The sequence below is a fragment of the Magnolia sinica genome, chromosome 13 (assembly GCF_029962835.1).
Source record: "Magnolia sinica isolate HGM2019 chromosome 13, MsV1, whole genome shotgun sequence".
Lineage (NCBI taxonomy): Eukaryota > Viridiplantae > Streptophyta > Magnoliopsida > Magnoliales > Magnoliaceae > Magnolia > Magnolia sinica.
In genome coordinates this window covers 39,165,864-39,193,685 of record NC_080585.1, presented here as the reverse complement: position 1 = coordinate 39,193,685, position 27,822 = coordinate 39,165,864, and the positions used below count along the sequence as shown (strand labels likewise).

Genomic DNA, 27,822 nt, shown 5'->3' with positions numbered 1-27,822 from the left:
CGTGAAGTGCACAGAATTGACCATCAAGTGAAGGAAATTAACTGTGAAATGAATTGAATTGACCGTGAAGTGAAGGGGAATCATCGGAATTGACCATGAAATGCATGGAATTGATCGTGAAATGAAGGGAATTGACCGTGAAATGCACGGAATTAACGGCGAAGTAAAGGAAATTGACCGTGAAATGAATTGAATTGAATTGACCGTAAAGTGAAGGGAAATCATCGGAATTGACTGTGAAATGCACAGAATTGACCGTGAAGTGAAGGGAATTGATAGCGAAATGCATTGAATTAATTGTGAAGTGAAGGGGAATCGCCGGGATTGACCATTAAATACATGGAATTGATCGCGGAGTAAATGAAATGAATGAAATTGATCGTGAAGTAAATGAAATGGATTTTTAACCATCGACCTGATGGAATCTTGGAAAATAACCAGGTTGGTTAGCTAAAGTAGCTTCTCCTACCCTAAAATCATATAGGTATGTTAAGTAACTAATTTTGGTTTAGAAGATATTCTTGTTAAATTAATAAAGAAAGAAATGAAAAAAAAAAAAGAGAGAATTTTTTTTTATATGCTTATATATACATATTTATATAAATATGTATTAGAGAAAAATGTAGGTAGAATAAAGTTCTCCATGTAGGGCAAAAAAAAAAAAAAGGAAGCGCATTGCTACCATGATTGTGGCAGTCTGTCCCCCCTCTTTCAATGGCTACGGTTGTAATCTGTAGCCATAGTAAACCCCAGCTTTCAGAAAACACTTTCAACCGGTGAAAAGCTGTCTGTACAACTGGGGCTTGCTTATTCTTGGAAGCTAAAAATAAATCGGCTTAAAAGAGGAGTGGGCCCTAAATGGATCGTACAGTAGAAAATTTCTCATCTTTGAATTGGTTTGGTTGCCGACCAAGAAACGGTTAGGAAAGCAACCAGCAACGGCTCTCGTCAACCAATATAAAAGCCAATATTCGATGGCTTGAATAACTACTCCCCTGCCATCAGCCCGGTGGCTGATAGTCGGTGCACTGTGGGCCCTACCATTATGTATGTGTTTCATCCATTCCGTTCATCCATTTTTAAAGATCATTTTCGGGCTTGCTACTAAAAATGAGGATATAAATCTCAGGTGGGCCACACCACAGGAAAATAATATTGATTGGATATCCACCGTTAAAATCCCCCGAAGGCCCACTGTACTATTTATTTGATATAAAATATGTTGATTAGGTCATACCGGCCCAGTAGAAGGGAGAAAACAAATATCAGCTTGGTACAAAACTTTTCTGGCCCACAAAAAGCTTTTAATGTTCAACGTTCATTCAGCACTGTTTCCTGTAACGTGGTCCACTTGAGATTAGGATATAACTTATTTTTAGATTCATACCATAAAATGATTTTAAAAAAAATAGATGGACGGCATGGATGAAACACATACATCATGGTGGGGACCACCTACCGCCATTGGCTGGTGGCAGGGGGAGTAGCCAATCCGTTCCCGAGTTCTTCTGACTGGTTCATCAGTCCCATCCTATCAACGTTTCCCATCAATGAACGGATGTACAAATTGAGAGTCGGTCATTACCCCGGTGGCCCAGGCCCGAATTTCAAGCCTACTCTGGCACAGGACAAGTAAGTTGAACGTGGATCGCTTGGTCAATGTCTCGTAGCTTGCGTGGATTCCAACGTTAGTTTACCATCATTTTAGAAATGGAGTTGAGTTTTCAACCGAAACAGTTTTATGTGGCAATCCAAACCGTCCAGATCATTTGACCAAATGTGGATGGAGTCATGGAGAATAGCCGAATAGTCTAAAAATTACGCTGAAAAGATATATTAGCCGTTGCTTTTTCTTTAGAGTTTGGACACTCATTATTTTATCTTCAAAGGCCATTTATTGGATGATTAAGATTACTTGATTAGGCATATGTTGATTGAATTGCTTGGTCAGATTAGGCGTGTGCTGATCGACTATGGGACTCAAGCGTGGGGAGGATTAGTCATTGCCATTTGCAAAATGGTTCTAAACTAATAGGAGACCACTCGGGCCCATCATATCTGATTTCTGACTAACCTGATTCGGATCGGACGCGGATTGTCTGGGAAAGGCTTTCCCATGGAGTTCCTCAACTGGAAATCTAGGAGGGGCCCACCGTGATGTTTGTAATAAATCCATTCTGTTTTTCCATTTTGGCAGGTCATCTTAAGATGTGAGAGAAAAAATTGATTTGGATCCAAGACTCAAAAGGCCACACGAGAGAGAAAAATGGGTTAAGAAATGGTAACCGTCGAAAACTTTTGGGTCTACCTTATGTCTATCTGCCATCCAAACTGATTATAAGGTCATTCCTACTTGGATGAACCAAAAACAATAAAAGCTGAACCTGATACAATACTTCCGTGGCCGTATGAATGTTTTAACAATGGTCATTTAATCCCTACTATTTTCTCTCGTATGGTCAACTTGAGTTTTGGATACGCCTCAGTTTTTGTCTCATATCCTAAAACGATCTGGAAAAAAGAGATGGACGGCATGGATTTCTCACAAGTATTACGGAGGGCCTCACCTAACTTCATGGCCAGGCAATCCGCGTCCTCGTTTGGTCCACCAGATGAACGGCGCGCATGGAAGGAGTGTCGTCAGTAGAATTCCACCGTCTGCTTTATTCGCCCCTTCTTCCCTCCGTTTTCCAAAACCGCCTTTATTTCTCTCACCTGCTTCTCCATCTGCTTTTCTTATATATTTTAATAAATTCATATACATTTCTTGACTGAGACCGATCTTCGATCGATGGTGATGACGAAGAAAATGGAGGGTAATGATGTAGAACGGAAGAAGCGCTCAACGAACGGTAGGAGATGGGCCGTGTGTGGGGCCCTCATCTTCATCTTCCTCGCTGGCTTCGCCACTTTCAGAAACGCCCCCAAGATCTCCTTCTTTGGTCTTACCAACAAATCCTGCCAATGCACTGTAATCTCTGTCTCTCTCTCTCCATTTTGTGCTCTTTCCGTTCAAATACACCTCCATGCATGGTACGGATCTACTGTCGACCTTGTGCATATCTCTGTCGTTTAAGTTGCATACGGCGACTGGTCATCCAGAAGGTGGGCTACGAAGATCATCCAGCCTGAAATTGTGCTAATCCGCTCATAAGGTGGGCCGCGTGTAGGAAAAGATCCACGGTTAATGTTATATATGTTTGATCTTTAGTTTTGATCGGTATGGCCCATATTTTGATTGTGGATAGTCATCTTCAATTTGGGGATAACGTTTGCAGGGCTTGGAAGATGCAAATTTCTTGCTACCACTGTCACAGCGAGTCGGCACAATCAAAAGCTCTGTCGGGCCCACTGTGATGTCTGTGTTATATTCACACCGACCATCTGTTGTGCTAGCTCATGTTAGGACGTGAGCTCAGAAATCAGGTGGATTCAAATTTCAAATTGGCCACTCCACAAGAAACGGTGGGGTTTGAACGCGCAGAATTGGAACCTTCTTTGGGCCCACATAAGTTTTGGATCAGGCTGATATCTGTTCTATCCCTTCATCCTGGTGGGAATCATCTTTAAACATCAAGGGTCCTGTAGTGTGGTCCACTTGAATTTTGAATCTACCTCATCTTTGGGCTCATGTTCTAATGTGAGATGGCAAAACTGATGGATGGAGTGGATGTCACTCAGACGTCGAGGCGTGTGCCCCACAGAGCTTTTGGTTACATGTGCTCCCTATAACAGGGTTGTAGGAAATTCACGCCCAAGCTTGTATGAGCAAGGTGGATAGTGATTTTACCATCCATTGAAGTATAGTCTACTACAACCCCACCACAACCCCCCCCCCCCCCAAAAAAAAAAAAAATTCCTTGGGCATTTTTGTGAATGCTGGCACGAGAAAGGGAGTGTCTGACTACGCAACATAGGTTAATGAGCAAGGGTTTGCAAGGTAATGCCAGGAGAGAGTCCGACTGTTTACATTAGGAGCGGAAGAAAGGAAGCAAAATGAATAGGTGTCTAGAAACTAGGCGGTGGAATGTAGAAGGAGAAAAAAATGTTAATTAGAAATCAATTGATGTAAGAAGGAACGTAGAATATCAAGAAAGAAATTTTATGTGGAATGAGATGGCAAAAGATGAATTGAGCGCACTAGGAAAGTGGCAAAAGACGTTTTATGAGTGTATAGAGGGAAAAGCCAATCATACAAGGAAATTTGATAGTGGAATGGCTATGAATAGGAAGTTATTCACAAAAAGTGTTCATGTTTCAAAGCTTGGCAAGGGACTAGCAATGTTGAAAATTTTGAATAATATAGAAAACCAACGAGATTGTTGAGAAAGGAGTAAATGAGGCCAAACTTAAGGCTTATGATGATCTGTACAATAAATTGGGGACAAGAAAAGGTGAGAAAGATGTCTTCAAACTTGCAAAAATGATAGAAAGGGTAGGGAATTAGATCATGTTGGATGCATTAAGGCGATAAGTAGAAGGTACTAGTTATGGGCAATGAGATCAATGAAAGGTTGAGAAGCTATTTTTAGAACTCATTAAATGACAACTACACTAAGAGCATAAGATAGAAGGAATCATATACTCAAATGATGTCGGAGACGATAGATACTTTTGTAAGATTAGGATATCCAAAGTGAAAAAAGCTTTGAGAAAGATGACAACAGGTAAAGCCCTCGAACCAAATGGTATACTAATAAAGGTTTGGAAGTATATGTGAGATACTGGGTTATTTTGGTTGACAAAATTATTCAACAAGATTTTTGATGCAGGATGGAATGATCTAACCTAATATGACGCCAATGAAATTAAAAGACAGATTAACTAGAGCAATGGAACGACAAAATAAAGCTAATGTACTATAAATTCAGAAATTTCAGATTCATGACAGTCCAAATTCAAGCCTATGACAGTCCCTTAATGTGTATCTCATAAATTATTGATTAACCAGGACCTATGGGAGATAGAACCCCCATCCTAGCATAGGGTTAGATCCGGATTCAATGGAAATCATGTGTCTTGCACGAGTTTTGACATGTTGGGGCGGTTTAAAGGCTAGAGAATGTGGGAAATAGATTTAGGGTATCTAGGCTTAGAGGAATTAAGGTTGGAATATTATGGTTGAGGTTTTGAAAGGTTTCGGGTTGGGATTTTAGATTTTGGGTTAAGGGTTTTAGGAGTCGGGGTTTCTAAAATTGGGAATATGGGTTTCAGGTTGTAGGAATTAGGGATTTATGATTTGGACAAGGGATTTTTAGATTTTGGGGATTTGAGTTTGGAAAAATTAGGGATTTTGAAATTTAAGGGTTATGATTTGGTGAAATTAGTTTAGGGAAGCAAAGGGAAGTCAAGAGCAAGGGGGCCACTACACAAGGCTGTGGTCGGTTTCGACTTGGGATGTCGATTTCAAGGTATTCTGTATTGATAACAGTGGCCATAATGGTCACCACTATTACCAATACGGGTATCGGCCATAATGGCCGATATGAGGGCGTAATGACCGTTACGACTCCCGTAACGGTTGAAAATTTTCTTTTGCTTGAAAAATTTTGAAAAAAATATCTAGAAAATAAAAAATAATGTAAATATTTCAAATATGTATTTATTTTTTGTTTTGAACATGTTTATGATAGTGTAATGGTCCACTCTTTGGTGAGAGTGTTGTATCGGGTCTAGTGAATTGTTTAATATGAATATGGCTCTAATGTTTACACATCACAATCAAGCATTAGAACTAGAAATCAGAAAAAGGCATAAATACTACTTTTTCAATTTTTTGAAAAAAGGCCCTCGGAGATTCTATTTGCTCATATCACTTCAATCCACAATTTTAATCTTAAAAGCTATAGTAAGAGTGGTTGAAATCTATTGTACAATGATATAGGAGAGTTTTTAGAGTGAGAAAAGTGAAAAAGAGGAGAAAAATGAATTTAAATAGAAAAAAAGTGATCGTTTTTATGCCCTGTTACGGCTTTTACGGCCATCGTAACGGCTGATGTGGTCTCAAAAAACTAACTGCCCCTTTTCACCTCCGTATCGCGTAACGGTCATGGCCGTTACCTATACATATCGGCCTTTACAGGCGTATTGTAACGGATATGGAACACCTTAGTCGATTTAGATTTTGGATGGTAACAAAGAAGAAAAAAGGAAGAGATGAAGAAGGAAGATAATAGCTTGTTGAGAAGAGAGAAAAGTAGAAACCTTAAGTTGGTAATCGTTCTCTGTGGTTGCGAACTACCAATCCAATCATATATTGATTTTTTTTTTTTCTTAATCTCAAGGTAAAATGAGAGAAATCTCTTTCATTCATAACATGCATAATGGCTAGGGTGGGGATGTCCAACTCTTTATAGTATCAGAAAAGACTTTTTACAAAAAGGCGCTCTCAGATAAAATTCTCAACATAAAGACGCTTAGATAATTAAAAGTTGTTCATAATTCTCTAATCTTAATACAAATATAAGCCATACAAAAAATAATGAAACTTGTAAACAAACTAAACAACCAAACTATTTCATGGCCTATGGGAGTCCATGATCAAGATGTCCGATGATGACGATCCAACTGTTAGAATGGTCTATGGTTGAAATCCAACGGTTCAATCATCATGTCCACTCGATTCAACGGTTTGATGTATCCATCAAGCTATACAGCCCACATGCATATTCCCGGTGTGGGGTCTTTAAAGATGCATGAACATGCATGTGGGGTCGTCCAACACGGCTATGAATGTGAATTGGGCAAAGTGGGCCCCATGTAATGGTCATCTAGCCATGAGGAGACTGGCTCAGTCCTCCTCCTCTGGTGTGGTGTTCGGATGTCCTCATCAATTTTAATATCAAAGAAAATGCCAGATGGACAGAGGAAAGATACTTGTTACTTCCATGCCTCCTTGGTAACCAAGAAATAGGAATTGTATCAATAAACTTTAGCTTGATGATGGAAGCTGCTCAAACAAGCAACACTCCATTGATGAAATTATAATCGAGCATTTTAAAAGAAGGCTGGCTCCTAACCTTACTAGTAATGCAGCCCTTCCTAGTGGAATAAATTTCCCTAAATGGCTCTCTTTTCCTATCTCAATTACATTGATGATATGGTGATATTCCCTCAGCCCATTCAATCCTTTATTCCTTATAAAGGAATTCTCAGGCAATTTCACTCTTGGTTGGGTCTAGATGTCAGTTAAAAAAAAAGAAAAAAAGTGAAGCTTTTACCTCATATCTCAAAGATAAGCCCAAGTGCCAAATCATGAACATCGTCAAAATGTTTGAAGGAGCCTTCCAAGTTATCAATCTTAGTCAAGCTCTATTCTCTTCTAGAATGAACCTTGACCTTTGTTAGCCTTTTTTGGATAAAGATTTAGGGCATTTAAGAGTTGCTAAAGTTGCTTCTTGTCTCCTATCACATTTTTTGGTTCAATACCTCTAACCTTCCTCATGAAGCCATATACAGGATTGGCAAACTCTCTTCAACTCTTTGTGGGGTGGCAGAGAGCTAAAATATGCCATGTGCACGGTTGCCATCTGGAGAGACATTTGCCAGCCTAAGGCAGAAGGAGGCCTCAGAATCAGATCTCTTTGCAAATGGAATGATGCTGCCCTCCATAAACAATTTTGATTTCTAGCCGTCGGGAGAAAGTCACTATGGAAAGATGGGATGCATGCTATGTATTATGGGAAAACATTTGGGATGCCAAAGGTGCTGCTGATTGCTCATGAGGATGGCGGAGTATCACCAAGCTTAAGGACAAAGCCAAAGGCTCAATTCACAGGTAGCGTTCAAAAAGAGAGTTTCTAGTTTGACCCATAAATACCTCAAGGTAGGATTATTAACTGTTTTGCAGATGGGATTACCCAAGTTATTAGGTTCAAAAGAGAGCTCCTCATGTTCAATTATTTTCAAACGGTCGTGGAGCCTCCCCTATCCGGCTTCATTATAAGTAATGGTGCAAAAACCAGTTTCCAATCTGAGTCCCATGGCTCCATCAAGGTAGGATTATTGATCCTTTTGGAAATGGAAGTATCCAAGATCCAGTTCTCGGAAAAGAGCTTCTTATGTTTGATTTCATTTAAGTGAGCCTAAACGGCCTTTTGGGCTGCCGCCCCCAACACACACCCACACACACTCCACAGATCAAGAAGTTGTGTGGAATGAAATCTCATCTATTCGTCTCTCAGCCTATGACTCCACCAACTCTCTACCATTTAGCCTAAATCTTCCTCTAGAGAAGTGTCTGTTTCTTTTACCTGGGAGCTTCTGCTTGAAGCGTCTATTACTGTAGCCTGGAAGGATTTGATTTTGGAGAAAGAAGCTATCCATCCCAAGAGGCGATTTTGTGCTTGTCTTTCCTTTCAAGATAGGACCAGGATTAGAGATAATCCAATCTGGCATGGCATCCATTGGCCTGCTTTGTCTCCTATAATGAGGAAAAGGGAACTAGGGACCATCTCTTCTTCAATCGCAACTTCACCGCTTGGACTTGGAAAGATCTCCTCGACCCATTAGGCCAGAACCGTTCCTAGTTGCTTCCACTATCCTTGCCTCCTTTGGGGCTGAACTTGCCGTGTCATTGCACAAAGGAGATAAATATCTAATCATTTGAGGCAAACCACCTTGAATGTGACAATTTCGAATATTTCGTTTGCAAGAAATGAGAGGTTCCACAGCCAATCGAAATCTTCCAATCAATTGAAGTGAAAAAAAATAAAAATAAAATCTCATTACGGCTTTCTCAAGTAATAGGTAACTTACGAATAAGAAAAGTGATAAGAATTCCAATTAGGCTATCTGAAGAACTGAGATATCCTACTTGGATGTTCGCATTCAATGTCTATCTCCTACTATTGGGCTCCATTAGCTCTTGGTTGGGTAAAGCTAATTTAGATGGATTGGCAGGTACTTTAAGGGCTTGCATTTGGGGGATCATTATGGGCCATGCTTGGGAGCGAATGATCACCATCCATGAGAAAGTTGATCATGTTCCGTGCTTTCTCGAGTTATTGTAATCAATGAAGCATGCCGTGTCGGGGCCTATGGTGGCTTCAAAAGATTATGGACTAAATCTGACTCCCTTTCGACATTTTGATATTTGCTCAAGGAAGCGACACAGGCCATTATGTTGATTGCTTCTAAGATTGACACTCTCCTTCAAAGCTTTAAAGATTGGAAAATTTCTCATTGTTGGAGAGAATGCAATATGGCTGTTGTTTTTCTCTCTAGTGTCAAATATGACCGTTAGTGCATTGATTTGTGCTCCTATTTGTCAATCACGTGCGTCTATATGTCAGTGAGTCGGTTGAGCCTTTGGAAGCTGAAGACCGAAGACACATGAAGTCTTGGAGCATCAAGGATTGAAGAAATAGGTAAATTGAGGTGCCTTGGTAACCTTAACACTAGATTCAAAACAACGTAGCCTTTAGATGATCATAACCTCAATGGGTAAACCTTGATTAATCATCCCTTAACCTTAGGATTCATATTGGAACCTGATAAGATAGGCTAAAAGAGGTGTAAAACTGTTGTAAAATGCATATAGCCCAAAACAGTAGTTTTTGAGTGTTCCTCGTTCCCAACGATATCCTATTGATGGGTCTCGAGGGAATCGAAGACCAGCTCGATGAGATTGAAGAAACAGTCTAGCAACTTAACAGATAATTCTTAGATTTTCTTGATGAGATTGAAGGACCTTCGATTCCATTGAAGGGGCTTTCAATTCTATCGACAGAGCCGTTAACTAGCCATTTTATAACCGTTGGAAACCTTTTCCTATAAAATGGGCATTCGGTTCTTGAGCAAAATGATGGTTTTTGAGTGAGTTAGAAGCCCTAGTGTATTCCAACACTTATAGGCTCTCACCCAAAGGAATTCAAGTCGTCTTGCATGTGATTAATCTCTCATGAGCATTCCAAGCTCCTTATGAAGATGATCTTGTTTCTTTGTATTCTTTAGTGGATAGACACTTTAGCGGATAGACACCAATCCAATATGCAAATCTTTTGTTTTGTAAACCTCTAGAATGCCCATCTAGGTGAATCCTCATTTGGAAACCAGCTAAGCTTTTAGTTGTAGGAGATTCAACCAAACCACTCCCATTAGCTTGGTGGCCTCATTGGAGCATCAAGCGTAAGGTAGCTGATTCGAGGAAGCGGAAGAAAACCGGCTATAAAGATCGGGGTAGCACAAGAAAAGAGGATTGAAGCATGGGAGAGTAGAGCTGTACACGAGTCGAGTTAGCTCGGTCAGCTCGCTCGATTCAACTCGGAAAAGCTCGAAATTAGATTCAGATCGAGTCGAGTTGGTTTTCAGAGCTCGAAAAAATTTCGAGCCGAGTTCGAGCTTGCCCAAGCTCGACTCAACTTGGATTGAACCTAAACTCGAACCAACTTGGATCGAATTAGCTTGGTGACTCGGTTATTTTGATATGAATGTTGCTTGCCGAGTGTTTGATGAAATAACTCAACGAAATGTTGGCGAGGAAGGAATGGATACGTCGGCTGTTTGATTTTGATGCTTGCTCACCTAGGTGTTTGATTTTGATGTTGCTCTCTAGGTGTTTGATGAAATACCTGTAAAATATTGTTACTGTTTAACATTCTGTGAAAAATTGAAGATGCATTCTACCTGTTTGAGAAAATGCCAAACATGCTCGAACTTGGCTCAAACTGGCCCAAGCTGCTAACTGAACTGAGCCGAGCTAGCAAGACAAGCTCGAGGACTGAGCTGAGTCAAGTTTGAGCTGGGTTTAGCTACTAGCCGAGCCGAGCCGAGCCGAATCGTGTCAAGCTCGACTTGGTTCGACTCGTGTACAGCTCTACGGGAGAGCATCGATTAAGCATATTAAGCACGACGCTACAAAGGGGTTCAATCTAACAAGTTCGTTGCCAATTGTAAGAGTTCACATACTCTTTCCTTGTGCAGGATCGCGTAAGTTCTTGTGTAGGATTGTATCACCACCATCATGGGTGAGTATGTGTGCAAGTCCTTGTGTAGGCCTTTGGCGGGAGTGTACGTTTATAAAGGTTAAGGGTGAACCTATTGAAAACTCCTAAGATAGTGAAGAACGGTACACTCGAGGAGAGTGCATCCACTTGGAGTGGAGTAGAGAAACTGAACCACTTTACATGCTTGTGTTTGTGATTGTTATTAGAGCACAACTCTATTCTTGATTATGTGTTTGATTAGTTAAATCATATGAATGTGACGCAGGACAATTAACCACTTGTTCTAAAAGCTTGAACTGATAGAGCATGGTGAATTAATCTCTTTATCTCATAGCCTAGGCCCCAAGTCCATGGGTTAGGTCTTCGGCCGAACACTCCTCGTGAGCCCCAAATCCATGGGTTCCGGCTTACACAAGCCACCCGCCTCACACGGGCCCCAAATCCATGGGTTATGTGGGCCACCCACCCCGAGTGTGCCCCTGCATCCCACAGGCCACCTCACTCGAGCTCGGTGTGAAAATGCCCCCCCCTGTTAGAGCAAGTGATTAATTGTCCTGCATCAGAATGCTAAACACTTAACTTGTAAAGCACACACAAGTTCACTAACTCTCATAGACTAGTTGCTTAATTGACATATCCTTTGTAGTTTATGTCATTGGACCCACTTTGGCTTGGAAGCCTTAGTGTTAGTTTACCTTGATTAGTGTAATTGGTAAATTAGTTTATATAAATTATGAAAGAAATTTTTATTTGGTCCTAATCACCTCCCCTCTAGGACTTTGCCATAATTCTATAGCTCCACCAACCTTTCGCACACGCTGTGGTAGACAATTCACACAATTTCAATAACTTCTTAGGTATTAATTTTCTTTCATCACGGACAAGCAACATGGATCATCTTTCAAATTTTATTTTACAATAATAATAATAATAATAATAATAATAATAATAATAATTATTATTATTATTTTCTTTCATCATGTAATCTTCCCCATCCGCTTCATGCTATTGTTAATGATGATTTTGGAGCAGTTCATCGCCTATGCATGCAGTTGATTTTCTTTAGTGTCTGGCAGGGGTCCAGCTGAACCTAGCTTAACTACTAAAAAAATACTGGCCGAGCTCCATTAAATTCATAAGTAGGAACCAGCTCCAATTTTCTCTAAGGTGTTGCTTTGATCAAACAAAAGCCTAGAATTGTGGTTGAGTTGATTATTGAGCATTCCAATGCACAACCAAGCTTTAAAGAACTGTACTTGCATACAGATGGGGCCATGTGTGTCTCTAGTTTGTTCCTCCATCAATACCGTGTCCAGTCGATATTTGGCAATATTTGTAACCATGTCCCATGCTTTTGTCATTTCTTCTATTGCGAATTATAACAATTGTGTTCACTGAGCATTCTAACACACTACTAAGCTAGTTGAATTTAATTGAGCATTCTAATACACCACTAAGCCAATGTAGTGAACCAAGTATCCTAATGCACCATTAAGCTCTAAAGATAAAAAATAGAGATTTAAAAAAAAAATAAAAAAAATCAGTCATGTAATCTACACGATCTTTTGATTTCTGTTTCCTTATGTTTTGAATATCTTTCAATTTACTGGTTTTTTGCTCATTCAAATTTGTGGCAGGATTCACGAAAGTACACTGGCATTGTGGAGGATTGTTGTTGTGATTACGAGACCGTTGACACTCTTAATGAGGAAGTGTTGCATCCTGTACTCCAAGAACTTGTCACGACCCCGTTCTTCCGATATTTCAAGGTGAAGTAGAATCTAGATATGAGGTAGAGGTGGACATACCACTGTATCAGTTTATATTGTTATGGATGTTTGGATTATTTTATTTTATCTTATGTGGCTCTCCTCTCCATTCAGAGATGAATTGTCGAAGCATGTCATGTTACAAATGTAATCTTACCATTCTCTTTTGCATTATTTAAAAGAAAATATCCTTCAAAAAAATTTATTTAAAAGAAAACAATTATGCTGCCTTAATCCTTTTGGTACAACAATCTCATTTTTTGAGATGATTTGTAATATATGAATCAGATTTTGCATGCATGCATCATGTAACCATTTATTGTTCCTTGTGTTTGACATGGGCCACATATTTAGTACCCTTTGCAAACTTCCCTATCTGTGGCAGATCTGAATGCCAGATCCTTATGATCAACTAAACTACCATGGGTTTGACCGTAGGATCGAGACATCAATCTCCACTGGAGATTTAGCAATCAATATCCCAAAAAAAGGCAAGAATAAAGCAATATCAGTCTAATAGTCCAAGGAAATCAAGAGTAAATCAATAGTGAGAGCAAACTCATAAGAAAAGGGGGTTTACAAATACATAATTGGCGACTCCAACCTCTTCCTCAGTGGAAGTCTTTCTTCAAAATCAGTAACAATCTTCTCTCCCTGTTTCCTTTGTAAAAGAACTTAAAACGACCCTAAGGGCCCATTTGGTTGTGTTGAAAAGTTTATGCGGACATGCATTTCTATAGAAGCACCATGTGTCTTGTGGTCTTGAGTCAGAGGAAATGTCCCATGTTTGCTATTCATTGCCATCTCATTGTCATTTCCACGAAGAAACCACTGTTGACATTTCCGTTCTAAAACCCGCTGCATTCATTTCCATTTCTGCATCTCATTGTCATTTCCATTTCCATTTCCATTTGGATGCATTGAAAAGTTTATGCGAACATGCATTTCCAATAAACACCATGTTCCTTGTGTTATTACGTAAGAGGAAATGCCCCATACTCCCATGTCTTGTTGTGCAGGATGCCTTGCATTCTGCAGGGTTCACAGTTGACTATGGAGTTACAGGGTCGACCGTGACTCGCTGTGATGTTCACGGCAGTGTGACTGTCGGGTTTGCGCTATTTTGCATAAACCAGGGTATTTAAATTCGTTTTTAGAATAAGGCTTAAACAATATGAATGTTTTCTCGTAAGGGGCAAGGGTTTTGCTAAGGGAGAGTGTTTCTACACTTGAAAGGGCTTGAGAAGGGATTTTCTCAAGGGATCTAGGGTTTCCTAGAGGTGCGCATCGCAAGGGGAGATCGGGCGATCCTGTAATCGAAGAAGGTGAGTGGTGTACTCTAAGGTTTTGATTATAGTTGAGATCTCTGTCACTTTGTGCCGTGGTTTTTTCCCGCAAGGGTTTTCTATGTAAAAATATCATGTGTTTGTGGTTGTTTGCTTTGGTTTGGTTACCTGCTTTATTATATTGTTCTATTTTCGTTCATCGTGCCTTCGCAAAGCGCGTGGATTGACGATGGTGTTAGATCTGAATTTCTAACACCTAGGGTTTGATTCGGGTTTGCCATGGCTCGGATTTACATCGTTGTGTTGTGATATAAAGTTGGTTTGCTCGCAACAAAGTGGTATAAGAGTGTCATGTTGACCCGCGATACTAACAAAGTGGTATCAGAGCATCGGGTTGGACGTTTGGGATTCAATAAAGATGTTATGATCAAAATTTGATATACAAAAATTTGATGGGAAGAACAAATTTAGTTTATGGCAGTGGAAGGTCGAGAATATTATAGTTTCACAAGGGTTGAGCAAGGCATTGTTGGAAACAAAACCTTAGAAGATGTCGTATGATGATTGGAGCAATCTCGAGGAGAAAGCAATAAGCACCATCCGTTTGTGTCTATCAGATGTGTTTATGTACAATGTCCTGTATGAGGAATTTCCCTTGGAGATATGAAAGAAGTTAGAAGATCTGTACATGTCGAAGTCCCTAACAAATAAGTTGTTTGTGAATAACTTTTCGAGCTAAAATTGAAGGATATTGGATCTCCCGGAGCACATGATCGGAGAGATAGTCAAGGAAGAAGATAAAGCGGTGCTACTTCTAGCATCGCTTCCCCCATCATACAACCATCTTGTCACTACTCTGCTGTACGGGAAGAATATAGTAAAGCTTGAAGAATTCACTGCGACACTCGTGTCTAACGAGATGAGGAAGAAGTCGAGTGATGAGGACTCTCAGGCGGAAGGGCTAAACGTGAAAGGGGTTTAGGGACGTAGGTGATCTGTAGAGCATCTTGAGCTAACAAGAAAAAGTCCAAATTGAAGTCGAAGGCAAATGGCGAATGCTTCTATTACGGCATTAAGGGGCACTTTAAGAGATACTGCCAGAAACGGAAGGATGACTTGGAAAGCAAATGAAAAGGGAACAAAGGCGAATCAACGAGTGTGGTAGAAGAGAACTTAGAAGGAGACCTATCTGTCTCTTCATGTACGAGTCGTCTCTCAGACACTTGGATACTAGATTTAGGATTGTTTGTATCATATGTTCCCGAATAGGACTTGGTTCGATTCCTATAAGTCCTATGATGTTGGAAGTGTTCTGATGGGGAATGATGCAGCATGCAAAGCTATTAGAATATGGACCATTAAGGTAATGATGTTTAACGGAGTCGTACAGACTCTGGGTGATGTCAAGCATGTCCCAAAGCTAAAGAAAAATATAATATTCTTGGGGGTTTTAGAAACGAATGGTCGCATGTTCACCACATCTAGTGGTGTATTAAAGGTCATTAGAGGTGCAATGGTGTTGATGAAGGGACATGAGGTTGGGAATTTCTAGAAGTTGGTCGGAAGCACAATTATAGGTGAGGTCACTACCACCTCACACGTAAAATTCGGCACAAATGATATAAATCTATGACATATGTGGTTAGGGCATACGAGCGAGAGTGGCATGATGGAACTCCACAAACGAAAACTATTAGAGGGAGTTAAGGCCTGCAAGGTGGATTTCTGTGAGCATCGTATCCTGGGCAAGTAATGCAGGGTAAGGTTCAAGACTGCTGCACATACTAGCAGCGGGGTGCTCGACTATATTCATTCCGATGTCTGGGGGCAAGTGATAGTACCATCTAAGGGAAAGCGTGATACTTCGTGACCTTCATAGATGATTACTCAAGGAAGGTTTGGGTCTACTTCTTGAAACACAAGTCTGAGGTGTTCGCCAGATTCAAGTAATGGAAGGCAGGGGTAAAAAAGCAAACCTGGAGACATGTTAAGCGTCTCAGGTCAAATAATGGTACGGAGTACAGAGGCGAAATTCTTAGAATTTTGCAAGGATCAAGGCATCACAAGCAACTTCTCAACTCCAAGAGCCCCACGACAAAATGGGATGACAGAGAGGGTGAATAAAACTCTGTTTGAGAGGGCGAGAAGCGTGTGGTTGCATGCGAGGTTGCATAAGAGCTTCTAGGTTGAAGCGGTTAACATAACATGCCATATAGTAAATCGGTTACAATCTACAACGTTGGACTCAAAGGTTGCAGAGGAAGTTTGAACAGGCAAGGACATTGATTACTTAAGATTGAGAATCTTTGGGTGTCCAACATATGTTCACCTGCAAAGTGGACAGAGGTCGAAATTGGATCCAAAGTCTAGGAAGTGCATCTTTGTTAAGTATGAAAAATGTGTCAAGGGCTATAAGCTTTGGGATCCAGTTTCACAGAAGGTGGTCATTAGCAGAGATGTTATCTTTGATGAGGCGTTAATGCTGAGGACCAATAAAGACATTGCAGCAAGGTTGGATACACATGGTGAGACCAAGAGATTGTCGGTGTAGGTGGAGCCAGTTGAGTAGGTTATTGAAGGTGAAAATCAGCAGAAGCAAGACACTGAGCAAAATAATCAGCTGGATACTTGGGAAAGTATAGCCAAAAACATGAGAAAAGAATCATTAGAGCCCCAGTTCGGTACAGGTTTGAGGACATGGTGTTTTTTGCATTGTTCATGAGGAGTGGAGATCCATCCACCTTTCAAGAGGCGAAATCTAGAAAGAACGGTGACAAGTGAATGTCGGCCATGGCGGAGTAGATGGAATCTTTACACAGGAATTAGACATGTGAGTTGGTAGAACTTCTTAGAGGTTAACGGGCTATAGGGTGCAAATGGGCTTACAGGAAGAAGGAAGCATTAATAGAGAAAGGTGTCAAAAAGTACAAGGCATGGCTCGTAACGAAGTGGTACTCGCTCGCAGAGGGAAGGAATGGATTACAATGAAGTTCTCTCTGGTTGTGAAACATACCTCAATCAGGGTGCTACTGGCGATGGTAGCGGAATCCAAATTGGAATTAGAGTAGCTCGATGCGAAGATGACATTCCTTCATGGGAACTTAGAGGAAGTCATTTATATGAGGTAGCCTGAAGGTTTTGAGGACTTTGGTAAGGAATACTACGTGTGTAGCCTGAAGAAGTCGTTGTATGGGCTTAAATAGTCTCCAAGACAGTGGTGCAAGCGGTTCGATTCCTACATAGTGGAGATTGGGTATAACAAATATGAGTATGATTGCTGCGTGTACTACATGGTACTTAAGGATAGTCCTACATTCTTCTTATGCTTTATATAGATGATGTGTTGATTGCTACAAAGGATAAGACAGAAATACACTTAAGTCTTTATTAAACAAGGAGTTTGACATGAAGGATCTGGGCGCTGCAAAGAAGATCCTAGGCATGGAGATAAGCAGAGACAGAGTTTGGGAACTGTGGCTTTCTTAGAAGAGTTATGTGCAAAAGGTGCTAGAGAGGTTCCATATGGAAAGTGCTAGGCCAGTTAGCACACCTCTAGCTGGTCACTTTAAGTTGTCAACCAGGGTGTGTCCAAGTATAGATGAAGAGATTTCAGAAATGTCACGGGTGTTGTACACTAGTGCAGTGGGGACTTTGATGTATGCAATGGTTTGCACGAGGCCATATATCTCACACACAGTTAGTGTGGTTAGCAGATATATGATGAATCTGGTGCCCTTCGATACCAATATGATATGAGGGTGTAACGACCCGTAATGGTGCAATTTTATTTTATTTTTTGCCAAAAAAATATGAAAAAATATGGATTAAATCCGGAATATTCTAAGCATTCCAAATATGCATTCATTTATAAATTGGAACATGTTTATGGTGGTGTAACGGTCCTCTCTTTGGTGAGAAGTTGTATCGGATTGTTTGATGAATTTATGAACCAGATAACCTGAATTTGACTACAAAATTTATATATTTAATTTTCTAAATATCTAATTTATATACTTAACAATTTGATATCATTTCTCCCAATAGTTCTTTTAAAAAATGAAATTAAACTCAGGTAGATGGCGTTGCCAATTTGGGGTTGACTTGGAGGACCAATCCATGCCCCAAATCAGCCTCAAATTCATACAATTTATTGGCATTTTCCCACTTGTGAATTGGTGGACATTTATTGGATAGTGAATCATGAAAAAAAACCAAAAGACCCTATTTAAAAAAAATAAGCGTCCACAAATTAACAATTAAAACTATTCAAACAATTTGATTTTGGCATTTTGAGTTAGCAATTACAGTCCATAATTTAATTGGTAAATTTTAAGTCAATACATGTCTCGTGTACAATTTTTTAAGGGCTCGAATTAGGTAGGACTCGGATTGTGAAGTGTAGCACACGAGTGTCAAAGTTTTTTGGACCCCACTCTTGATGAATGTGTTATATCCACACCGTCCATCCATTTTGCCAAATAATTTTAGGGCATGAGCCCAAAAATGAGGCAGATCCAAAGCTCAGGTGGACCGCATCATAAGAAACAACAATAATTAAACGACCACCATTAAAAATTTATTGGGGCTACAAAAGTTTTACATCAAGCTGACATGTGTGTTTTGCCTTCATCCACGTCAATGTGACCCTATTAATAGGTTAGATGGAAAATAAACATTACAGTGGACCCTAAGAAATTTTTAATGGTGAGCATTCTATAACCACTGTTTCCTATGATGTGGTCCACCTGAGATTTGGATGTTACTAATTTTTTGGATCATGACCTAAAATGATGTGGCAAAATGGATGGACGGCATGGATAAAATACATACATCATGGTGGGGCCCATGTGGCATGTGTACCTTTTATCAACTCGTGCGATGTGCTGCGTAACTTGTACGCAGTCCCTTCATTTGACGTCAGCAAGTCCTGTGGGTCCGATCATGAGGTATGTGTTATATCTAAACCATCCATTCATTTGGCGAGCTCGTCTTAAGGCCTGACACAAAAAATAATACAGATCTAATTATCAAGCGGCCCACACTTCAAAAAGCAGTGGGGGATTGAACGTCCACCATTGAAACCCTTTTTGGGATCACAGAAGTTTTGGATCAATATGAAATTTGTTTTTCCTCTTCATTCAGGTCCTTTTGGCCTTATGAACAGATTGGATGGAAAATAAACGTTATGGTGGGGCTAACGAATTGTTTAACGGTGAAAATCATTATCTCCGCTGCTATTTTTGGTGTGGTCCAAACAATCTTAGGATATGATTCATTTTTTGGGTAATGCTCTAAAATGATCTCCAAAAATAGATGAACGGTGTAGATATAATAAATACATCTTTGTGGAGCCCATGTAACTTTGATCTCTTTTGAACCGTTCATACAACTCGGAGCTCGAGGAGTGTCAGCGCTCGTCTTAGCATGACACGTATCTACAGCAGCTATATAGCTGGTGTTTTCTAATCTGAAATGAAAAAGAAGGGAGAGAGCAAAACCGAAAAGAAAAAGAGGGGGGGAGGGGGAGAAGAAGGCCTGCAGCAGGGCCGCAGCCGCAGCAGTCCGAGAAGAAGAAGAAGAAGAAGAAGAAGAACAGAAAGAAAAAAAAAAGGAATGGTTTTTTTTTTTTTAACGGCCGTTATGGCCTGTAACGATTGTTACGGTCACAAAATCGGGGGTGGTTTCAACACTATATCGCGTAACAGTGTCGGTCGTTACCGTTACGTATCGGCCGATATGGCCGTATCGTAACGGATACGAGATACCTTGATCTCAGGGGCATAATCGATATTGGAATTCTGTTCGGGGAATACCAAACTTCAGATGGAGTTGTAGGCTACGTGGATTTGGATTATGCAGGTGATCTAGACAACAGGAGGTCCACTATGAGATATGTTTTCACAATAGTAGACGGACCGGTATGATGGAGATCTAAGCTACAGTCTACGATAGCATTGTCTACAACTGAATCGGAATACATGACTGTGATGAAGGTGTCAAAAGAGGTATTATGGTTTAAAGGTCTGATTGGGAACTCGGGTTGAAGCAGGAGGCTATTCAGTTACATGGCGATAATCAGAACGCTATTCATCTAACGATGAATAATGTGTATCATGAACATCGACTCGATGTTCCAAAAGATACGGGAGCTCATTACTTTAGGAGATATTCAGTTTCAGAAGATTCATACGGATGAAAATGCCGCAAATACGTTGACAAAGCCGGTGATCACAGAGAAGTTTAAGTATTGCTTGGGCTCGATCAATCTCACTAGCCAATGATGAGATTGGGCGCCCTTGCACACGGATGGGAATGGAGTTGCGTTCCAAGTGGAGGGATGCATGGAGTGGTCTACACTCAAAGTGGAAATTGCACGGGAGATCTTCAAGGTGACTTGACAAAATACAAGTCAAGGTGGAGATTGTTATGCAGGATGCCTTGCATTCTATAGGGTTCACAGTCGACCTTGGAATTCCAAGGTCGACCGTGACTCGCTGTGATATTCACTGTCGATCGTGGTGCGATTGTTGGGTTAACACAATTTTGCGCAAACCAGGATATATTAGTCTGTTTTTAGAATAGGGCTTAAATGATATAAGTGTTTTCTCTTAAGGGGCAAAGGTTTTGCTGAGGGAGAGTGTTTCTACACTTGTAAGGGCTTGAGAAGGGATTTTCTCAAGGGATCTGGGGTTTCTTAGAGGTGCACATCGCAAGGGGAGATCGGGCGATCCTTTAATCGAAGAAGGTGAGTAGTGTACTCTAAGGTTTTGATTATAGTTGAGATCTACATCGCTTTGTGCCATGGTTTTTTCCTGCAAGGGTTTTCCTTGTAAAAATATTGTGTGTTTGTGGTTGTTTGCTTTTGGTTTGGTTATCTGTTTTATTATATTATGCTATCTTCATTTATTGTACTTCTACAAGGCGCACGTGATGCAGGATGAAGTTTTCTATCCTAGTGTGATGATAAAATTTGATTTCCACAATATATGAGCAATAAATCATAAATTCTAGTAATCTCATATCAATTTAAAACAGTAAACATTTGTTAGATCCTAGGCTAATGCATGCTCGTAATAGGAACTATTAACATACTAAAGCAATCGATCCCAATTGGATTAAGAAACTCCCAAATTAACATAGGGATATGCTATCAATCAAGGGGAATCACTTGCATCAAAAGGGAATTGAGGGAATTTTGGGTTTGAGAAGGATTAGGGTTTATGGAAGAAATGAGGATTTAAGATTTATGAAGAGAAGGATAAACTAGGAATTAGGGTCAGGGTTTTACAAGGAAACATTGATGGTATGAGAAAGGGCAAAAGAGAATAAAACCATATGCTAGATGGGCCACACACGTGCATTTCTTACGGTTGTTCGTATGGTTTTACGGATGGATGAATCCGTATGTAGTTCGGTTGGTTTTGAGGTTAGAAAGGTTGGGTTGATGGATTTGTGGTTTTGGATGTTAGGATTTGAGAGTGGCAAAGGAAAAAGAACAAAAAAAGGTGAGAAAAAAAGATGAAGTTGAGAAGATACCTTTGAGAGAGAAGAGAAGTGATAGTCTTGGATTCACTCCAAGGTAGCTTCCTCTTGGATTCACACCAAGGGGATGGCTTCACACCATTAAAAAGACTCCATTCACAAGAGCATCAAGAGAGAAATCTCAAATTTCATTCAAAGTATCATCAGTCCTAGGGTTGGATGTCCAAGGTCTTATATAGTTCCATATTTGGATTTTTACAAAAAACGGCTTAAGCAAAACATAGCTTTCTTTTTTAACTCCTACTAAACAATTATTTTAAGATATCTCCATACTAAAAGAAAATGAAAATATAATCCAATAAATCAACTAACTAACAAAAGTACTTAACGGTGAAAATCATTATCTCCGCTGCTATTTTTGGTGTGGTCCAAACAATCTTAGGATATGATTCATTTTTTGGGTAATGCTCTAAAATGATCTCCAAAAATAGATGAACGGTGTAGATATAATAAATACATCTTTGTGGAGCCCATGTAACTTTGATCTCTTTTGAACCGTTCATACAACTCGGAGCTCGAGGAGTGTCAGCGCTCGTCTTAGCATGACACGTATCTACAGCAGCTATATAGCTGGTGTTTTCTAATCTGAAATGAAAAAGAAGGGAGAGAGCAAAACCGAAAAGAAAAAGAGGGGGGGAGGGGAAAGGCCGTTTAAATGATAAACGACCTCAATTATATAACTCTCATAAAGAATATGCTTTTGAAAAGGAAGATGTTTTACTAATGATCGAGCAACTATTAACTGTTGGAACCATCCAATTACCCCAACCATATGTCCAGGGAATCTAAGATGACAAAAGATAAGAATTAGTGTCGTTATCATCATTTCCTGGGGCATCCCACATGTAACGGATACGAGATACCTTGATCTCAGGGGCATAATCGATATTGGAATTCTGTTCGGGGAATACCAAACTTCAGATGGAGTTGTAGGCTACGTGGATTTGGATTATGCAGGTGATCTAGACAACAGGAGGTCCACTATGAGATATGTTTTCACAATAGTAGACGGACCGGTATGATGGAGATCTAAGCTACAGTCTACGATAGCATTGTCTACAACTGAATCGGAATACATGACTGTGATGAAGGTGTCAAAAGAGGTATTATGGTTTAAAGGTCTGATTGGGAACTCGGGTTGAAGCAGGAGGCTATTCAGTTACATGGCGATAATCAGAACGCTATTCATCTAACGATGAATAATGTGTATCATGAACATCGACTCGATGTTCCAAAAGATACGGGAGCTCATTACTTTAGGAGATATTCAGTTTCAGAAGATTCATACGGATGAAAATGCCGCAAATACGTTGACAAAGCCGGTGATCACAGAGAAGTTTAAGTATTGCTTGGGCTCGATCAATCTCACTAGCCAATGATGAGATTGGGCGCCCTTGCACACGGATGGGAATGGAGTTGCGTTCCAAGTGGAGGGATGCATGGAGTGGTCTACACTCAAAGTGGAAATTGCACGGGAGATCTTCAAGGTGACTTGACAAAATACAAGTCAAGGTGGAGATTGTTATGCAGGATGCCTTGCATTCTATAGGGTTCACAGTCGACCTTGGAATTCCAAGGTCGACCGTGACTCGCTGTGATATTCACTGTCGATCGTGGTGCGATTGTTGGGTTAACACAATTTTGCGCAAACCAGGATATATTAGTCTGTTTTTAGAATAGGGCTTAAATGATATAAGTGTTTTCTCTTAAGGGGCAAAGGTTTTGCTGAGGGAGAGTGTTTCTACACTTGTAAGGGCTTGAGAATGGATTTTTCTTAAGGGATCTAGTGTTTCTTAGAGATGCGCATCGTAAGAGGAGATCAGACAATCCTATAATAAAACAAGGTGAGTGGTGTACTCTAAGGTTTTTATTATAGTTACGATCTTTGTTGCTTTGTGCCATGGTTTTTTTCCCTCAAGGTATTTCCACGTAAAATGCCATGCCCCAAACTTGAGAACCGGGCTCACTAAATTTTATTATATTATGCTATCTTCATTTATTGTACTTCTACAAGGCGCACGTGATGCAGGATGAAGTTTTCTATCCTAGTGTGATGATAAAATTTGATTTCCACAATATATGAGCAATAAATCATAAATTCTAGTAATCTCATATCAATTTAAAACAGTAAACATTTGTTAGATCCTAGGCTAATGCATGCTCGTAATAGGAACTATTAACATACTAAAGCAATCGATCCCAATTGGATTAAGAAACTCCCAAATTAACATAGGGATATGCTATCAATCAAGGGGAATCACTTGCATCAAAAGGGAATTGAGGGAATTTTGGGTTTGAGAAGGATTAGGGTTTATGGAAGAAATGAGGATTTAAGATTTATGAAGAGAAGGATAAACTAGGAATTAGGGTCAGGGTTTTACAAGGAAACATTGATGGTATGAGAAAGGGCAAAAGAGAATAAAACCATATGCTAGATGGGCCACACACGTGCATTTCTTACGGTTGTTCGTATGGTTTTACGGATGGATGAATCCGTATGTAGTTCGGTTGGTTTTGAGGTTAGAAAGGTTGGGTTGATGGATTTGTGGTTTTGGATGTTAGGATTTGAGAGTGGCAAAGGAAAAAGAACAAAAAAAGGTGAGAAAAAAAGATGAAGTTGAGAAGATACCTTTGAGAGAGAAGAGAAGTGATAGTCTTGGATTCACTCCAAGGTAGCTTCCTCTTGGATTCACACCAAGGGGATGGCTTCACACCATTAAAAAGACTCCATTCACAAGAGCATCAAGAGAGAAATCTCAAATTTCATTCAAAGTATCATCAGTCCTAGGGTTGGATGTCCAAGGTCTTATATAGTTCCATATTTGGATTTTTACAAAAAACGGCTTAAGCAAAACATAGCTTTCTTTTTTAACTCCTACTAAACAATTATTTTAAGATATCTCCATACTAAAAGAAAATGAAAATATAATCCAATAAATCAACTAACTAACAAAAGTACTAAAGCATAGAATAATCTAAACCATCCCGAGTGTCTGATTAGTCCCGATGAGGTCCATGATAAAGGCATGTCACGACGATCAAGCTGCATCCAATGGTCCGATCATGGCATCCTCGCGATCCAACGGTCAAAACTCATCCAAAACTCATCCTCCATGCAACCCACAAGCATCTTCACAATGTGGGGTCTTCGATGATGCTTGTACATGCCATGTGGGGTCTTTAGCTCATCTAGACTTGAATGGGTACTCACCTAGCCATAGGGAGACTAGGGCTTGCCTCTTTCTCTGTTATGTATGTAATGGCTTGCGTGATGTGATGTCCTCATCAGCACGGATTGGCGGTGGTGTTAGATATGAATTTCTAACACCTAGGGTTTGATCCGGGTTTGTCGTGGGTCAGGTTAACATTGTTGTGGTGCGATATAGAGCCGGTTTACTTGCAACATGTCTTCTATCCATTTCCATCTCATTGTTATTTCCAAGTAAAAAACCATTGCTAACATTTCCATTTTGGAATCTAGTACATATGCAATCGTATCACATCTAACGCATGCACGCTCCATGTGTGCATAAGAAAAGGCACAATTTCTTTTTTGGCTTGTTTTTAATTTTCTTTTCTTCTTTTTTCATATTTCTACGTTAGGAAAAATATCTCTATGCTAGGAAGTGAGTGTTAGATTTTAATTTTTAAGGGTTTTCTTATTTTAGAGATCTTTTTTTTTTATATATAAAAAAGATCTAATTTATAGATCTCTAAAATATCCCTATTTTAGATATCTTGGATTGCAAGGAATTTTATTTTTGGATTCCTTAGATTATGAACACTTAACTCGTTATAAGTAAGGCATATAGGCCCTATGGAATAGGACAATTGAATTATATTTCGGGGAGGGGGATGATTTGAATTTCAATCTGGTACGTTGAACTTCATTGTAGTTAGTTTATTCCTTGACCTAGTTGCATTATTTTTGTATCAAAGCAAGTTCTACTCTTAGTACATTATTTTCTCTTTTACTTTTCTATATTCTAGTCCCCACCTTCTTCAAATCCTGTCCCAATATTCAACCCAAACCTTTCCTCAAAACAGGTCCCTAAACCAGCCTATTATTGCAACCCTTCCCATTCCTTAAAAAAATAAAAATAAAAAATCCAAACGGTTCCATTTTCTTCCTTTCTGAAAAAACCCCACGAAAATACATTTGTGCATATTGTGCATAGGTTTGCTGTCATATGAGCACCAGAAGAGGGATGATTTACAATCTTGAGATGAATACTTAACAAAAGGATGGGACCCTATTGACCTTGTAGCAAGTTGTTGATTTGATCACGAAACAGTTAGACGATACGGAGGCTCATTGCACAACTAGAGTGGGTACTTTGGAAGGATGGGTTATTGTTCTTGATATGTAAGAAAGGTAATCAATTCGGACCATGGAACATCTATGATGGCCTCGAGGGAGAGCTGGAGTTCGGGAATGTTGGCCTAGCTTTAGCAAAATGGTGAATTCCATGAGTATGAGCCAGGTTATAGGATCCAACAATATCGTTACACACAACTAGAAACAAGAGGAACGAACAACCCCTGACAGGACTATCCAAAATTTTCTGAATGATGGCGAAATGTTTGTAATGCAGATCTCGACAAGCACATCAAGATTTATATTTCGGATTACGATGGTAATTTGGATCCCAAGGTTTTTAATGACTAGATAAAGCCAATGGAGCATTATTTCTCCTAGTATGAATGGAAGAAGCCACCTAGTTACGTTTTGCTTCCTTGAAACTTAAGGGCGCATCCTAAGATTGATGGTATGTTGTCGAAGAAGACTTGCACCACTGTGGCTTTCCTCCTGTTGGCAATTGGAAGGAAATGAAGGCGAGATTGAAATAAAGGTTTTTGCCACTAGATCATTAGACAACTTCATTCCAAGCACTCATATTGTGACATGACGATTTGATTATGGAAGAATGTACACAACATTATTATGAATTGGTGATCCATTGCCACTTGGCGTAGATGGGAAAGCAACAAGTGGTGGTTATAGCAATGAACTACAGTGTAACATACAAAGAGAACTGATGAACATTTAACTCAATAGTGTGGATGAAATGTAACAAATGACCTAAAAAGTATAGGAGCAAATTTTTTGACAAGATGCAATAACCCTCAAGCCAAGGGATATATACTCACCCTCCCAGTGTTTGAAGTATTGGTATCGCTAAAAGTTTTGCTGGCTGAGTATACAGAAACAATATTGATACAGTCGATAATATCACTGATAACCGGAAATGCAAGGAAACATTTGGGAAACATGGGAAAACAGTGGAATTTTTTAGTGAAACTTCAGGAGATGCTAAAATACACATTTGCATATTTAGGAATTAAAAATTGCAAAAAGTATGCATACATAATAAGTTTTCATTTAATGGGGAGGGCTAAAAGCATGAGTTGTCGTAAGGAATCAGTTCAACCATCCCATCTATCCATCCAACCTTCTATCCAAACATCCATCGATATTTCAGATTATTGGCAACACACAAGAAATCATCGACAATTGGAAAGGAAACAAAAGATTGTAGTCTCGATATCGCTCATGTTGCAATAATGGTAATATAGCAATATTATTGATATTATCATCCACAAATTGAACACTACATGCAACCATACATCCATTAAAAAATTGAAATGGAAATATCTTTTAATAACAATTTTTTTTTTTTACGATATCAATAACTTGGCGCTATTATCCAAATATCGTTGATATGTTGGCGATACAAGTGACGCCTGGAATCAGTGTTTGAATTATTAGTATTGCTACAAGTTTTGTTGGCTAAGGATACAAAACAGTATTGATATTGTCGATAATATCGCTGATGACCGGAGATGTAAGGAAACATTGGGGAAAACGGTGGATTTTTTTAATGAAACTTCAGGAGATGCTAAAATACACATATTTGCAAATATAAGAATTAAAAAATTACAAAAAGATTTTTTTTAGAGATAACTGCAAATTTATTAGAAAGAGACCGCCAAAAGGCGGAAAAGAATGCATGCATAATAAGTTTCTATTTAATGGGGGCCTAAAAGCATGTGCTGTCGTAAGAAATCAGTTCAACCCTCCCTTCCATCCCATCTATCCATCCAAACATCGATTGATATTTCGGAATATTGACAACACATGATATTTCACCGAGAAATCGTCGACAATTGGAAAGGAAAGCAAAGCTTGTGTCTCAATAGCCCCCATGTTGCGATAATGATAACATTGCAATATTATCGATATTATCATCCTGAACACTGCATACAACCATACACCCA

General features: G+C 39.6%; 1 protein-coding gene across 1 annotated transcript in view; it reads left to right on the top strand.

Annotated features, from left to right (window-relative positions):
• Nucleotides 1–2,701: 2,701 nt before the first annotated feature.
• Nucleotides 2,702–27,822, top strand: part of LOC131223633 (endoplasmic reticulum oxidoreductin-1-like) — a 36,843-nt gene continuing 11,722 nt past the window's right edge. Inside the window, exons 1-2 of the mRNA XM_058219086.1 lie at nt 2,702–2,971; nt 12,584–12,715. Of these exons, the coding sequence (XP_058075069.1) occupies nt 2,792–2,971; nt 12,584–12,715 (312 nt within the window). The 5' untranslated portion in view covers nt 2,702–2,791. The remainder of the gene's footprint in view (nt 2,972–12,583; nt 12,716–27,822) is intronic.